This window comes from Ptiloglossa arizonensis, chromosome 3 (genome assembly GCF_051014685.1).
Source record: "Ptiloglossa arizonensis isolate GNS036 chromosome 3, iyPtiAriz1_principal, whole genome shotgun sequence".
Classification (NCBI taxonomy): domain Eukaryota; kingdom Metazoa; phylum Arthropoda; class Insecta; order Hymenoptera; family Colletidae; genus Ptiloglossa; species Ptiloglossa arizonensis.
Window position 1 is genome coordinate 1,191,475 of NC_135050.1, and position 13,834 is coordinate 1,205,308.

The following is a 13,834-nucleotide window of genomic DNA, read 5'->3' on the forward strand; positions in this document are numbered from 1 at the left end:
ACGGGACAGTGTCATATTGACGTTCCATAGTAAGGGGCCTAACATGAATCCCTACGGTACCTTGAAGTACCCTCTGCGTTCTCTTCCGTACCGACCGGAGTACTTTACCCACCTTTTTTTGTGCACGGTAGTGATTTTGATTATTATCGAAATAATCAATTATTGCTACATTGAGTTTCAATTTTTACACCTAATAGTATTGAAAGTTTATTCTAATCTGAATCGATAACGTTGAAAGTAACATGGAAATTTTAACGAGGCTCCCGAATTTTTAATCCGTGTGTCACAAAAAAGCATTGCTCGCATATTTATCTTATAACTAGTCTGTGTAACTACTACATATAATATTTAAATAAAATTATATAACATTTCATCTAGCAAAATTCCATGATAATAAAAAAGATGAGACTTGGTGACTTTCCTTTCACGCAATAAGAATTTATGTCACTGACTACATGTCCAAAAGATAGTGAAGGGGACTTTTTAAATAAAAGATTTTTAATATTCAATCAACAAATGCAGAACATTATAGCATATATCTATTTTCAATCAGAAAAATGCTAATACAAATTACAGTTTAATAGATACATTCTCGATTTTTACAGTAGCAAATGGAATTGGCTTGAGTAAATTAAAACTGGTAGTAAATTGTAACACCAGGAACAGAAAGATTGTTTTGTAAATTTGTTAAATTTAATTTCAAACATTTAATTAATACATTTAACATTCTTCTTGATTATACTCTTAGAAGTTTAGTTCTATAATAATTTACTTTGTTAAAGTATTAGAGGTTGAAATCAATTAATTTATCTTTCTGTTCCTGGTGTCAAAATCAAGAAACAGTTTTACAGATTTTCAGATAACTTTACAGACTGGTAATCGAAGTTTAATTGACTTAATAATTTTAATTATTTTGTGTTTGTGGCTTTGACCAGTCCACATTCAAAATAAGGTGGTCATAACCGTAACCATTGAGTGTAGCAATAGCTTTTGCAGCTTCCATTCTATATTTGAAATGTACATATGCAAATCCTTTACAAAGATTAGTCTGCTTGTCTTTAGGAAGATAAAATTTGAGAACAGATCCAAATGGCTTAACAAGCTCATCCAAATCTGCATCTGTAGTACTTTCAGATAAATTGGAAATACGTATAGTAGTAATGTCATCGCGTCTTTGCATTTGCATAGAATCTCCACGTTTGTTGCCTCCATCGCGCATACCAGGTGGTACATATTTGCTACCCTGAGGTTTCAATTCTGCCATTGTTCCAGGAGCACCAGGAGTAACAAGTGGTTTCTTATCGTCTGGTACTTTTCCTGTAAATTAAATGCATAGAATCAAGAAATGTTAAACTTTCTTAAATATAAATTTATGGTAATGAAATACACATGCCTCCAGCAAGAACGGTATCTTTGTATGGACACTTTGATGTCCAATGGTCTCCGTTACAGTTACGACATTTAACAACACCTTTATCACCCATATTCTTCAATTTATCAAGGTTATCCTCTTCAACTTTATTTTCTTCTTCCTTGCTGGAAATAAATTGCATAAAAACATCTTCACCACCAACTGTAGTGGCAGGATTTGGTCCAGGTCGATCATCTGCAGAATCACCAAACTTGACCCAATTTTTACGCTCAGCGATAGTCTTTGAAACTATGCGTTTCTCAATTTTGTATGTGCGGACAACTTTAACTTTTTTGTTATCTTGATTATATTTGTATTCGGTGAGAATTTTAAATCCATTTTCATAAGTTTCAGAAGGTGGTGGCAATGCTCCTCCCTCTTCTTCTACTTCGTCAGCCCAACTGGATTTTATATCTGCTATTGGCATCTTCGAAATCTATGAAACTAAAACCACTGAAAATAATTAATTATAACATTTAAAAAAATTACTAAGCAATAGATGGCAATTGCAGCATCATGCATTTATGTATTCACATACAAAAGTGATATAATTACATTAAATAAGACAGATGTGACATGTTAATCGTTAGGTTAAAAGTGAAATTAATTACTAAATTTATTCAAAGCAACATTACTGGTAATGTTAAAACTATGTTAGATAATTCATTATAAAGGATTAAAATCAGACAAAAAAATACATTAAATATAATAAAAGAAATTCAAAGAATTATTTTTTCTGTCTTATGAATAGATTACTAACAGGAACGTTTGTGCTGTGAAAATGTAAAGGTAATAAGATGTTTAAAAAATTAATTTTGTTAGAAATGTATTACCGTAAATATTTATAATTTATAATAATCAGGAGAGGAATTGAATGAAACACATACACTACGAAAAATTGACAGGAAAGTAACACTTCTCTAACGCGAATGAAAATGAGTCGAAATGGAGGAATTTCCGCGTGTAATAAGTCGGCGTGTCAGCGGTCCTGGCGGTAGGTCTGCGAAACATGAATGTTCCGAAATTAATGGCGACGTCTAGCGTTGTCGTGTTCACTGTAAGAAAATAATGTTTTCCGGAGCCGAATTTCGATTGTGTACCGAAAGGTGTTAACGAGACTAAAAACGAACGTGATCGAATTCAGTGTGAAAGTAAAAGAGTAGTCGCGATAATGGACCAGGCACCTGCAGGTAAGAAACGAATGTTGTGATCTGGCGATCCGGTCAAGCGCGGTCTTGCACATTCCCTCTTCGAGCGAGCGTATTAACATTCCACCTTCCTTATTAATTGTAATGTTTGTGATCTATCGTTTTAGCACTTTAATTAGTCAGAATTGAGGATTTGTGAGTTTCTACACGACGGGAGTAACGAAATATATTTAAAAAAGAAAAAAAGTAGATTCTAGATAGTAGGTTATGTAAACCTGTGCAACACATTAGGTTACTATTACAAAACTATTCGATCGACGAATTAAAATATCCTCAGAAAAATTTTCATAGATATGTTCACAAAGTGATAACTTTCAAAACGGATTCAATCTTTCAGGTTACGATGGGCTGATTTAGGACTGCATACTTTAAAAATAAGAGATCCTATTTCAGTACTGTATTTAAATATTGCCATTTATATTGTAATACTTGTACATGCAATTCTTAAATAGTTTATCATTGTACTAATTCCATTGATTTTGGTATAATACCCAGATACAGAGTTACGGAACATCATAGACAAGCTGGCACAGTTTGTGGCTCGTAACGGACCGGAGTTTGAGCAGATGACGAAAAACAAGCAGAAGGACAACCCAAAGTTTGGTTTCCTGTTCGGTGGAGAGCACTTCAACTACTATCAGTACAAAGTGACTACAGAGCAAGCCAGTAAGTGGGATACAGCCCCTTAACAGCTACAACAATTGAGAAGCATAATGGCCATGCTTTATTCGACGAACAAGGAATGACTTTGAAAAAGAGATACGGGTGAAAGGGTCTGAATTCGTCATAGTCAACATACAAAACTATTATTCATCGAATATGAGCACTTCATTTCAAGATTTTGGGATTGCTATTTATTAAGCAGAATGCTTTAGCTAAAGACATATTCTATTTCTTGGCAATGGTGATTTTAAGAAGATGTAGTTTTAAGATTCTTGCTGGAGCTTATCCAATATGGACTACATTGTCAATATATTGCTTCAATCTATGTGGGAACTATAATCCATCTACAATAACTATATACCCTGTAATACCCTAGTACTGTAAAAAAAAAGTATATGTATATATGTGTGTGTATATGTATATATATACACAGGGAAAGAGTATAGTGCTCTCAAAAGACTTACTGAATTTTTGATATACTTCTCTTATAAATGCCAAGAATTTTATTATGCACTGGTAGAAGATAAGAGTCAACAGAAATTGGACTATTTGTATACTTTTTCAATATCCATTGAAGGAATCAAACATCTTACAATAATCCACCGTCATTCGTTTACAGTTTTAAAGCAAAAAGGAATAAATCCAATGCAAAATGCAGACCCACGTTTAAACGTTTCGCAGCAGCAGCAAACAGCCGCTACCGTCGCGCAGCCACTGAATAACGTCAGTCTTGCACCTGGCCTAAATACTCAGAACAATGGATTAAACCCAGTAGTGGGGATTGGACCAGTAGGAAATCAAGGCGGTCCTGTTATACCTGGAGTACCTGGACAAATTGGAGGGCCAGGAAATGCAGGACCACCGATTGGACCAGTTCCTGGTGCTATGGGAGGTGTGAATCCACCCATTGCTGGAGTTACGCAACCGGTTAACATTGGCGGGCCCCCTGGATGGCTTCAAAATGAGTTAGCAAACCTTCAATCACAGCAGACCACACTACAGGAGCAAATCAGACAATCGGAACAAAATCTGGCTGCGCAACATGCTGCACTGATGGCACAACAACAAGGAAGGGTTGAGGATGCTGTTAGACAAGCTCAAGAAACAGCTTTGCAAAACAATGCACAAAGCACAAATACAGATCTTGCTGCATTTGATACAGTGTTACAACCTATTATCGATAGCTGCACTAAAGATAGCATAAGTGCAGGGAAAGCCTGGATACTTCAAAACTCAGTTACTCCACAAAGTAATCAAGTTGTTGCAGACCATTTGTTAAAAAAGTATGTCTTAAATTTAGGTTGATAATTTTAGAAGTAAATGATATTGGAATTAATTTTTTATTATGTATTTCAGAGTAATTCAGGCAACAAATTTTAGTCATAAACTTCATATTATCTATTTGGTCAATGATGTCTTACATCATTGGTAAGTATAATGATAAATATTTTGAAATCATTCATGGATTACACATTTTGGAGCATTTATAAAATTTTAATTTAAATATTTTGTTACTTCTATAAATGTTTTATATTAAAATGTATCTTACGATAGAACTAATGTAACACTTGATATTCCGATTTTGATATAGTAGTATTCATAGCCATAAAGTTTGATAACTTCTATATAGTACTTGTGCACAATATTTAACTTTAAACTTCTTTAGTGCAAGAAAGAAATCTATGGATCTTCGCAAGGCAATGGAAAGTGTTGTTGTTCCCATGTTCTGTAACACTTCACTAGCTGCATCAGACGAACAACTTAATAAATTAAATAAACTATTAAGTTTGTGGGAATCAAAAAATAATTACTTTGATGAAGGAATTATAGATAAATTAAAACAACCAAGTGCATCTTGGTCCGAATATCAGGCTAATCTAGTTGCACAACATGCCAGTGCAATTACACCAATTACAACATCGACGAAACAAACATTTGATAATTATCAAGCACAACATCAAGCATTTGTTACTCATGCTTTACGACAAATTCAGAACATTGAGCAACAAAAAATAGCAATTGATCAACAATTGAAAGCTCCACCTCTACCACCACCACAATTGGTATGTCAATAACTTCTGTGTAATTTATCTTTATATACTCTGTGCATACTAATTGAAAATAATATTCTACAGAACCAGCAGAATATGTCTATACCACCTAGTCATTCCGGCCCTCCTGCTCCAATTGCCACAGATGTAAATTTCAGTCAACCACCACCTGGATGGGGTGTACCTCCTGGAAGTGAACCTCCACCATTCACAAATGTTCCATTACCAGATTTTTCAAAACCTCCGCCTGGATTTGGTCCACCGCCTGTTATACACGAACCTTCCGTTGAAGATTTAATGCCCAGTATGCCTTACTATGAACTTCCTGCTGGTTTGATGGTACCTCTAATTAAATTAGAAGATGCCGAATATAAACCTTTGGATCCAGATGCTATTAGGCTTCCACCACCTGCTCCTCCAAGTGATCGGCTGGTGGCAGCTGTGGAAGCATTCTATGCACCGCCAAATCATGACTCTCCACGGGATAGGTACAGTTTTAATATAAATTATATCTATGAAATAATAGCAATACAATATTTAAAAATATCTACCTAGTCCATCAAATACAAGTAATAAATAATAATAATAATAATAATAATAATAATAATAATAATAATAATAATAATAATAATAAAAACAATAAAAATAATAATGAACCTTTTTTAAATGTAATGTTTATATATTCTAGCGATGGATGGGAAAAATTAGGTCTATACGAGTATTATAAAGCAAAGAATGCTGCGCGTAAGCGTAAGGAAGAGGATATAATAGCTGGTATAAGGCAAAAGTCAAGATCACCGTCACCAATTTTGAGGCCAAGGTCCAAAAGTCCTAGTCCACCAAAGAAACGATATCGAAGTAAATCGCGAAGTAGATCACGATCGAGATCGAGGGGTAGAAGCAGATCCAGATCTCCAGCAACTAATCACAGACGCAACAGCCGTAATAGCAATCATAATAATAGAAGCAGAAGGAGGAGGAATAGCAACAAGGATCGAAGTCCTGATAGACGATTGGATAGGCAAGACCGGAGTCCAACTCCGCCCAGTTTTCTGTAAGTATTGATGCGATATTCGATAGAAAGCAGCATTGCAATTTAATGGAAAACTTGATTGTTATGGGTTCTTTTCTTTCAGTGGTTCGACTTACAGTAAAGCTCCTCAAGAAATTAGTCTCGATGAGAGCAATAAAGGTCATCAGTTGCTCAAGAAAATGGGTTGGAGTGGTGCGGGACTTGGTGCCAATGAACAGGGTATCGAAGCTCCCATATCGGGAGGTGAAATTCGAGATAAAAACGATCAATATAAAGGCGTTGGTATAAATCTAAACGATCCGTATGAGAATTTTAGAAAGAGTAAAGGTCAGGCATTTATAACTAGAATGAAAGCGAGAGCGGAAGAGCGTGCCGAGGAAAGGGGTGAACGGGACTGAATATAATCAAGTAAACTAATTGAATTGTCTATAACCCTTTCAACGACAGGTATAATTATCGCGTACAATGTGAATTCGCGTTATTTCATGGTCGACACAATGAAAGCAGTCCGTATGGATTGAGTTTGTGGATCTATAGTATTTTTCTGATTATTAGTGGGCGAATAAATTGTACATCTGTTTCTTATTTGATTCTACTAATGTTATATAGTAACTGTTTATCATTGAAATTGTCAAGTTACGCATATGCATGTTACCTAATTTTATATTCTCGTTAGGAATAACGGTCGATTATTTTATATTTTAATACTTCAGACAATTAGGAATACATCTTCTCGATGCTGTGTCGATCATTTATGGAGATAAAAATCATTTATCTGTATATTTCCGTCTGAGGAAAATATGAGTGAATGATGAAAATATGGACAACTGTTTATAATAATGATTACTTGTCAGTTTATAAAAAAGACAAGAATCATAGGAAGTTTATGATACCGTGTGCACCAGGAGCGGCTGTTATTTACTAAATTCAATTTTCGTGGTGCATAATACGAAAAGAACAGTTTTATACATCTATTGTACATTATGTACAAAACTCTTCGATCTTCGGCAAGGTTACCGCTAATAATAATAATAATAATAATAATAATAATAATAATAATAATAATAATAATAATAATGATAATGATAATGATAATGATAATGATAATGATAATAATGATAGATAAATTGTCTATTAATAATTTGAATAACTTGAAAAATGTAACTTTAAACATACCAAAACGACGGTTTATTCGTATTAAAAAGTCGTCTTCTACGGAATCAAAGTCGACCAATTGCGCAGTTATTGTCCAACACAAACTTAACATACGCTTATGTTTTAATTGTATCCCACACGACACCATACTGGAGTTCGTTCTCCTCTTATGTGAAATTATGAACTAATTCACTGAACGTTAAATAAACGATTGTATCCTGTCCGTGTTCGGGAATAAGAGAACATTTTGCGTGCAGACATCATTTGCACACGAGAAATACGAAACTAAAAAAGGTACTTGTATTTAGTAAATTAATAAATGATTATATTGGATACATAAGGATAACTCGACAAATAAACAGTGTATGTTTAATATGAAGAACAAAATAGAAAAAATAAAAGCGGAGAAGGCGTGAGTAATTAGAATTACCACGACTTTACTGCGTGCTCGACGTTCGCTAGAATTTCACAGAACTGCCGGAGCGAAGCTCTCAGAGAAAATTAATTTAATTAATTTAATTGGTGTAGAGATATCTCAGAATAATAGCGTTTCTTAGATTATTTTTATGCCTTTGTTTATCATCGGTTGTCACATGTATGTGGGTTGGGGGTGTAAAAGAATCAAAAATCTTGGTAACTGAGTAAGAAGTGCTCCATGTCTGATGACACTGTTAATCGTGAGTTGCCTTCTTGAACTCCCTCGGCGACAGTCGATATCGAAACCAAATAAATCCAACGGCGAACCGGTTTCGCGGCGATAACAGCTCGAGTACTCGCTTGGTGGCGTAAACAAAGCCGGTCTGGTGTGTGCGTTCTTAACAGCCATCGTACAAGGTCATCGAAGTTTTGATATTCTTTTTATATCACGTGATATTTTTCATCCAGTCGTTCATACGAAATCTATACAAAAGAAATATATGTAGTAAAACGCTCTCATGGGATTCTAAGGTTAGAACGAAACATTAATATTTATTAAATAAGAGATAGATATTTTAAATCTTGAAAATCTCAATTTTGATTCATCATTTATTCTTTTTCATCGTAAATATTCAATGCCACCGGAGACGTAATGTAGGTTGATAACGTTTCTCGAATGTACCGAAGATAAATGGCTTCAGGAACCGTAAACATTTATTTTAACGATGGTTTTGCAATATCAATTATCCACCCAGGGAGACAGTTTTGTTGAAGTCGAAGATTGTCGATAAACCCGTAATTTTGGCGACAATAAAAAAAACGCGACAAACAAATTAGAGAATCCAGTTCGACAGAGAGGCAAGTATTCCTTTCTATGCCACGTACATGTAACGCGTCGATGATCGTTGCCCCAAGATGCAATCGTGTCAATGCACTGTGCGGAGTACGAATAATTGCCATTACTCGTTAATACGATAATTAAACGATTTAAAGGGGACTCTAAGGAGACACGTTTTACGTAATTACGAACGAACACCACTGATTAGTGCGCTGTTCGGAAAGCTTGTGACATCATGTTGTAAAAGCTGTAACAAAACGTCACGAGACAAGAAGTATCGAAAAGTCATGTTTTCTGAAGCCCGATTCGTTTCTTATCGTGGATCACAAGACGGCTGTATTTAAAAAGAATCGGTTGTGTTCGTGGGAAACGATACATATACGTGCGTGTACGATCTCGGTCGACTGATGCAGCACGTTTAAGTAAAACGTGACACCGGACTCGAAAAGTATGCGAAGATAAAAAGTAGATTACGTTAACGATTTGGCAACGGCACGTATTCATCGAATGCATACGCCTCCTGAAAGTGTTTATTCTTAGAACATAGTGTTTAAGTTTGCACAGGTATTCTTAGAAGAGACTACTGATTATCGAGGAATGAATTGGGATAAATTAACTCGTAAGGAAATGATTCGTTTTATTGCACTTTTCCTGGCAACGGGAGTGTATAAGATGTGTTGTTGCAAGATACTTATTCCCTCTTTAAGTGGTTTTTAATTTAATGCTTTGTGTACATAAAATTGACATTTTCATAAACTTATTTTACACATGAAAGTGTATTAATCTTATCTCGACCTATTGCGTGATATAAAACGTGTCGGTGAATGATAATCTGTAACATGGTCAACACTACACCCTTTGACCTTTCAAACATTCGTTTCATAGACGGAAAAGGTATCTAATTTTACAACATAGATTACAGTATACAGCGTCGATAATGTTATTCGTGTGTGTACATACCTACGATACCGTAGAAAATTCAAGTTTTTCAAAAATCTCTATTTAGAATTTTCTATTTAGAAGAAATATTAAAATAATATTCTTTATAAGAATAATAAGGTTTGAAACCAAAATACAAGATCAACATTTTCGCACGTTCTTCGTAGTATATGGAAACAAAGGTAGAGCGAAAGTAGGTGATAAAATCGTAACTTACGTGAGGCGCCATTCCGAGTGTGTGACTTTTTATCATCACTAAAGAAGAGAATCTTACATTACCGACTGCAAGTAGCAAGCACCGTGTATCATTTTACCCTTGTTTGTCAAGATTTTCACGGACGCTGACGAATTAAAATGACTTGTAAATAAGTTTCCTTGGGCTTATTACGTCCATGGCTCCTTATAAAGACATATCGCGATCTTGTCGATTCGCTTGCAACATTGCAGCATTCTGCAACGTTGTAGATTTAATGTAACAACAATTTGTGCAGCTACTGTCACATAAAAGAAAAACAAGACTAAATATTTATCAAGCAATCGAAAGAAATGTAAATGTGCGGTTAAATTTTCGGGCACGTGGATTTCATCTATTATCAATATCTTCGATGTTGTGTCGTACTTTACGCGCGATCGAGTATTCAATGCTAAACAAACGATATTGTCAACGCTATGGGAATATTCCTGAAAATGTTAAAGTTGGAATGCATAATCCTTAAAGTGAACAATTCAATTTTCCATTTAGCTATTCACTGATTTCTGGTGAGTATGCTACCATTCGAAAGTCGGCAATAAATCACGCTCTGTCGCAGGTGACCTCATAATCGTCACGCAAAAACCGGATCTTGCACTCGAGACGCGTATTTGGGCCGGAAGTGCTCCCCTCTAGGGATAGCTTTAAATAGTGACTTGTAATGGTGATTTCCTTGTATGTAGCTATCGATAACGAGAATCCAACATGGATTTCAAGCGAACGTTCTAGGCGGTCTATTTTCGACGTTATGATAACAAGGCTATAATTAGCTTCAAGTTAGTAATGGTAATGTCGGTATGTTACTTTATCTGAATTTGATTGTCGATATGTACAATATGTTGTCACAACAGTCAAATAGGGATACTCTTTTTATTAAAGAAACGTGGCGTTATTTTTAGTATATTGTAATGTTACCATGTCGATTTTAAATTAATCACGAATAGAATGTTCTTTATTTGTTAGGTATAAAGTTACGTAGATTGACGTATTATCGGGATAAACGTATTTCTATTTTTCAAACAACTTATGTATATATATGTGTGTGTATAATACAGTGTGCGTATGTATATTTTCTACACGTTCTAAGATCATAATCATTAGATTAGTGAAATTAACACTGTCTCGAACAATTTAGACGAACGTTCTTAGTTATTCTTGTTATTAATCCCAAGATTGTAGTGCTTCTCAAGTTGCTCCTTGATGTTGTTAAGAGTCGTACACCTCGTTATACTTGTCGAAGGACTTCGAGCAGCCCTTTTTTTCTCGCGTGCGACTTCTCTTTCTCCCATAACCGAAAGGTGCACGCAAAGAGACGCCACGACGAAGGTAGTGATCGGCATACCTGCGTGTCGGCCGACGCGAAGAGAGAAAACGGGTTAGCGTGACTCGTGAATTAGAGAGAACGCGTGCATTCGTAACCGTGGTGGAAAGGCGGTGGCGAAGAGAGACGGGGGATGACGTGAGAGTGAGAAAGAGGGAGGGAATGTACCGCGTTACATTCCACGTGATCGAGAGAAGGGCACGCCTCGGCCGTCGAGTCACGCGCTCGACCACGCGTTTACCCTTACCGACACGTGCACGCAATGTGTCCGACCGCGCACTCGACAGAACTGGTTATTTTGTGCACGGTGTGCAATGACATCTCTTGGACGTTGGTCCGTTATGCATGTCGAATCACAAATGACACAGCGCTCTGTTGCATCAATGCGACGTGTAGTCGGGCTTCGAAAACGCGATGCTTTTACTCGATATTGATTTAGAAAATGTAACTCGGATTGCGTAACGTTCTCCTTCCGCTGTATCGGTGCTCAAGAATTGTTGATACACCGTTTTAGTAGGTAACTGAGGTTAGGTAGGCACTGTATACATTCGGGCGGATGAAATTATGGTATTTATATCATATTTAACTCGAATCGGTAATTACGTTTCAACAGATTTCTGTACATTATCGGATAGAAGGGCCGCGGTAGGTAGCTCCTTCGACACTTTCAGGTTAGTAGTTAATTCGTAACAGGGGAATTCAAATTAGAGCGTGAGATAACATAGCGTAACCTGTCGGATAGGCTCGCGTACAATTAAAAGGAAAGAAACGTTCGTGGGATTTTCAGGTTCAAGTACGAAGCTAAGTTCCGAGTGTGTTTCTTGGGAACGTGCGGACCTATCGGGATTTCTTCTCCACGGAACCCAAGAACCATCCAGGGCGAGAAGGGAACGTCGTAACGGCTATAATTATGCGCAGAGCGAGCGAATGTTCTAATTTGCCAAGGACAAATGAGCGGACATTTCTGCGAGACGTGATTTTCAGGCGATAATCGAGGGGAAGCACCTCGATGCACCACGATGCAATCACCGTGACGTAATTGCTTTCACGTGCCCTCTCCCGACCCTTGTGTAAGTTTTCTTTTTCTCTCTGTTCTAAAACTGCGGGCACATTAATTTCACTTTGTCACGTTGTTGCCAATTCAATGTTCTTCAAGTTTTACGCAATGCAGATTATGCGTTTGTAAAAAGAGCAAAGGTTGGGGTAAAGGAGTTGGGAAAGGATGAAATATTAGGCGATGTGTATTAAATGCAACTTTAATTGCCCAATTCGGGCGATCATATTCCATCGAATAGTTTGTGTCCGTAGGTTCGTGCCAAAAATGTGAGACATAGAACATTAAGATGATCAAACAGTATGGTGGAGATAGCTCCTTGTGGCCTTGAGCGATCAATTAATTTTCATTCGATGCAATAATTAGTATCCACGGGACACAGTTTGTATCAACAGCCTTGTGGATTTTGTAATTTTTATAACGCTTGACGTTAAGGAAATAAAATGTTTCCGACATTAGTTGAGTTGCTTCGTGTTATTGTACACAATTCTTCATTTATCCAAATCTTTCAAGTTGGCTAATTAGGAGGGTTGTGTATTTAAAAGTTATCGATGGATAATTGTCTCTCGATTACGATTTTTAGAGTATGAAATATTTATTCGGAGAATTTTTGAATCGACGATCAAAGTGTCCGAAAATACCTGGACAAAATACGCGACGAAAGCACGCAAACATCGCTGAATATTCATCGACATCTGTCCACCCACGGTAGTCGTTCGATCTGAAAGTCACGTAGGCTCGGTGGGACATGGTCACCGTTTCAACGATGCATAATTTAATTCCGGCTCGAAGAGGAATCCGCCGAGTGCTCTAGAAGGAATTTAAATTGCTCCGTCTCGCGGCAGAATCCGGAATCAAAGGTTAAAGATCTTGTCCACGATAACGACCCCTTATCAAACATAGTTACATCTAACGTTCAGAGGTACCAAAATATCGTCGACTTGATGTCACTTAATTGGCGAATATTGACTCCAATAATTTCTTTTCAACGGGTCTCGAGCGAGGCGATTAAGCGCGACACGATGCACGTAATGGTGTACCAGATCAAAAATAACTCGGAGTTGCCACAGATTGCGTTTATTTTCTCCTGAGCTGTGCAGAAAATAAGACACCTATTTTCGAATCGGTCGTGTTACGCGCGTACTCGTGCATACGTCAAGTTCGTAGCCGCTTTAAAGAGACCGGGAGTCAAACGGTTCACTTTCTTGGTAACGTGAAACATTTAGACGGTGTACACTGTGACTCACGTGTATCCAGTAATACTTTCTCGTTATTACATCGTTTCGTCGAGTTTTTTTTAACACGATCACGATTGTAGTTTGGAATTTTCGTATCGAAATAAAATCTTTTTCCATATTTCGTATTCGAAGTCGAACGTTACCATGAAAATTCATCGAGTCAATTAACCTGGCTCACAAACGATGTTCGTGGGAAAATTTATAATCGGCAACACGATTAGCATACACATCGGATTAGCATACTGTTGTTTGCATT

The 13,834-nt window shown here is 36.6% G+C and overlaps 2 protein-coding genes across 10 annotated transcripts; one reads left to right on the forward strand and one right to left on the reverse strand.

The window, feature by feature from the left end:
• Window positions 1-522: 522 nt before the first annotated feature.
• Eif3g1 (eukaryotic translation initiation factor 3 subunit g1) lies at window positions 523-7,805 on the reverse strand. Of its 4 annotated transcripts, none has more exons than XM_076307652.1 (3): window positions 7,543-7,805; window positions 1,394-1,864; window positions 523-1,317 (listed from the first exon to the last, which is right to left on the reverse strand). In XM_076307652.1, the coding sequence occupies exons 2-3, from the start codon at window positions 1,836-1,838 to the stop codon at window positions 905-907; spliced, it is 858 nt and encodes a 285-aa protein (XP_076163767.1). In that variant the 5' UTR covers window positions 1,839-1,864; window positions 7,543-7,805; the 3' UTR covers window positions 523-904. The 4 variants fall into 4 exon arrangements, with proteins under 4 accessions (XP_076163767.1, XP_076163768.1, XP_076163766.1 ...); XM_076307653.1 differs by lacking the exon at window positions 7,543-7,805 and adding an exon at window positions 2,245-2,655 and having other exon boundaries at window positions 1,394-1,855; XM_076307651.1 differs by lacking the exon at window positions 7,543-7,805 and adding an exon at window positions 2,299-2,653.
• Scaf6 (SR-related CTD associated factor 6) lies at window positions 2,442-12,792 on the forward strand. 6 transcript variants are annotated; one of them, XR_012991534.1, is made up of 11 exons: window positions 2,442-2,601; window positions 3,115-3,285; window positions 3,902-4,565; window positions 4,639-4,710; window positions 4,949-5,345; window positions 5,418-5,821; window positions 6,022-6,387; window positions 6,470-11,817; window positions 11,900-11,957; window positions 12,074-12,356; window positions 12,595-12,792. XR_012991534.1 is itself a non-coding variant. In XM_076307644.1 (8 exons), exons 1-8 carry the CDS (start codon window positions 2,583-2,585, stop codon window positions 6,762-6,764), a joined length of 2,388 nt encoding a protein of 795 aa, XP_076163759.1. In that variant the 5' UTR covers window positions 2,442-2,582; the 3' UTR covers window positions 6,765-12,006. The 6 variants fall into 6 exon arrangements, 1 of the variants encoding a protein (XP_076163759.1); XR_012991535.1 differs by having other exon boundaries at window positions 6,470-11,812; XR_012991533.1 differs by having other exon boundaries at window positions 6,470-11,957.
• Window positions 12,793-13,834: the final 1,042 nt, after the last annotated feature.

Coding starts and splice junctions, on each gene's coding strand:
- Eif3g1 (XM_076307652.1), bottom strand. CDS start 1,838: ATGCCAATAGCAGATATAAAATCCAGTTGGGCTGACGAAGTAGAAGAA. Junction 1,318..1,393: donor AGATACCGTTCTTGCTGGAG/GCATGTGTATTT, acceptor TTTAATTTACAG/GAAAAGTACCAGACGATAAG.
- Scaf6 (XM_076307644.1), top strand. Junction 4,711..4,948: donor AATGATGTCTTACATCATTG/GTAAGTATAATG, acceptor AAACTTCTTTAG/TGCAAGAAAGAAATCTATGG. Junction 5,822..6,021: donor CATGACTCTCCACGGGATAG/GTACAGTTTTAA, acceptor TATATATTCTAG/CGATGGATGGGAAAAATTAG.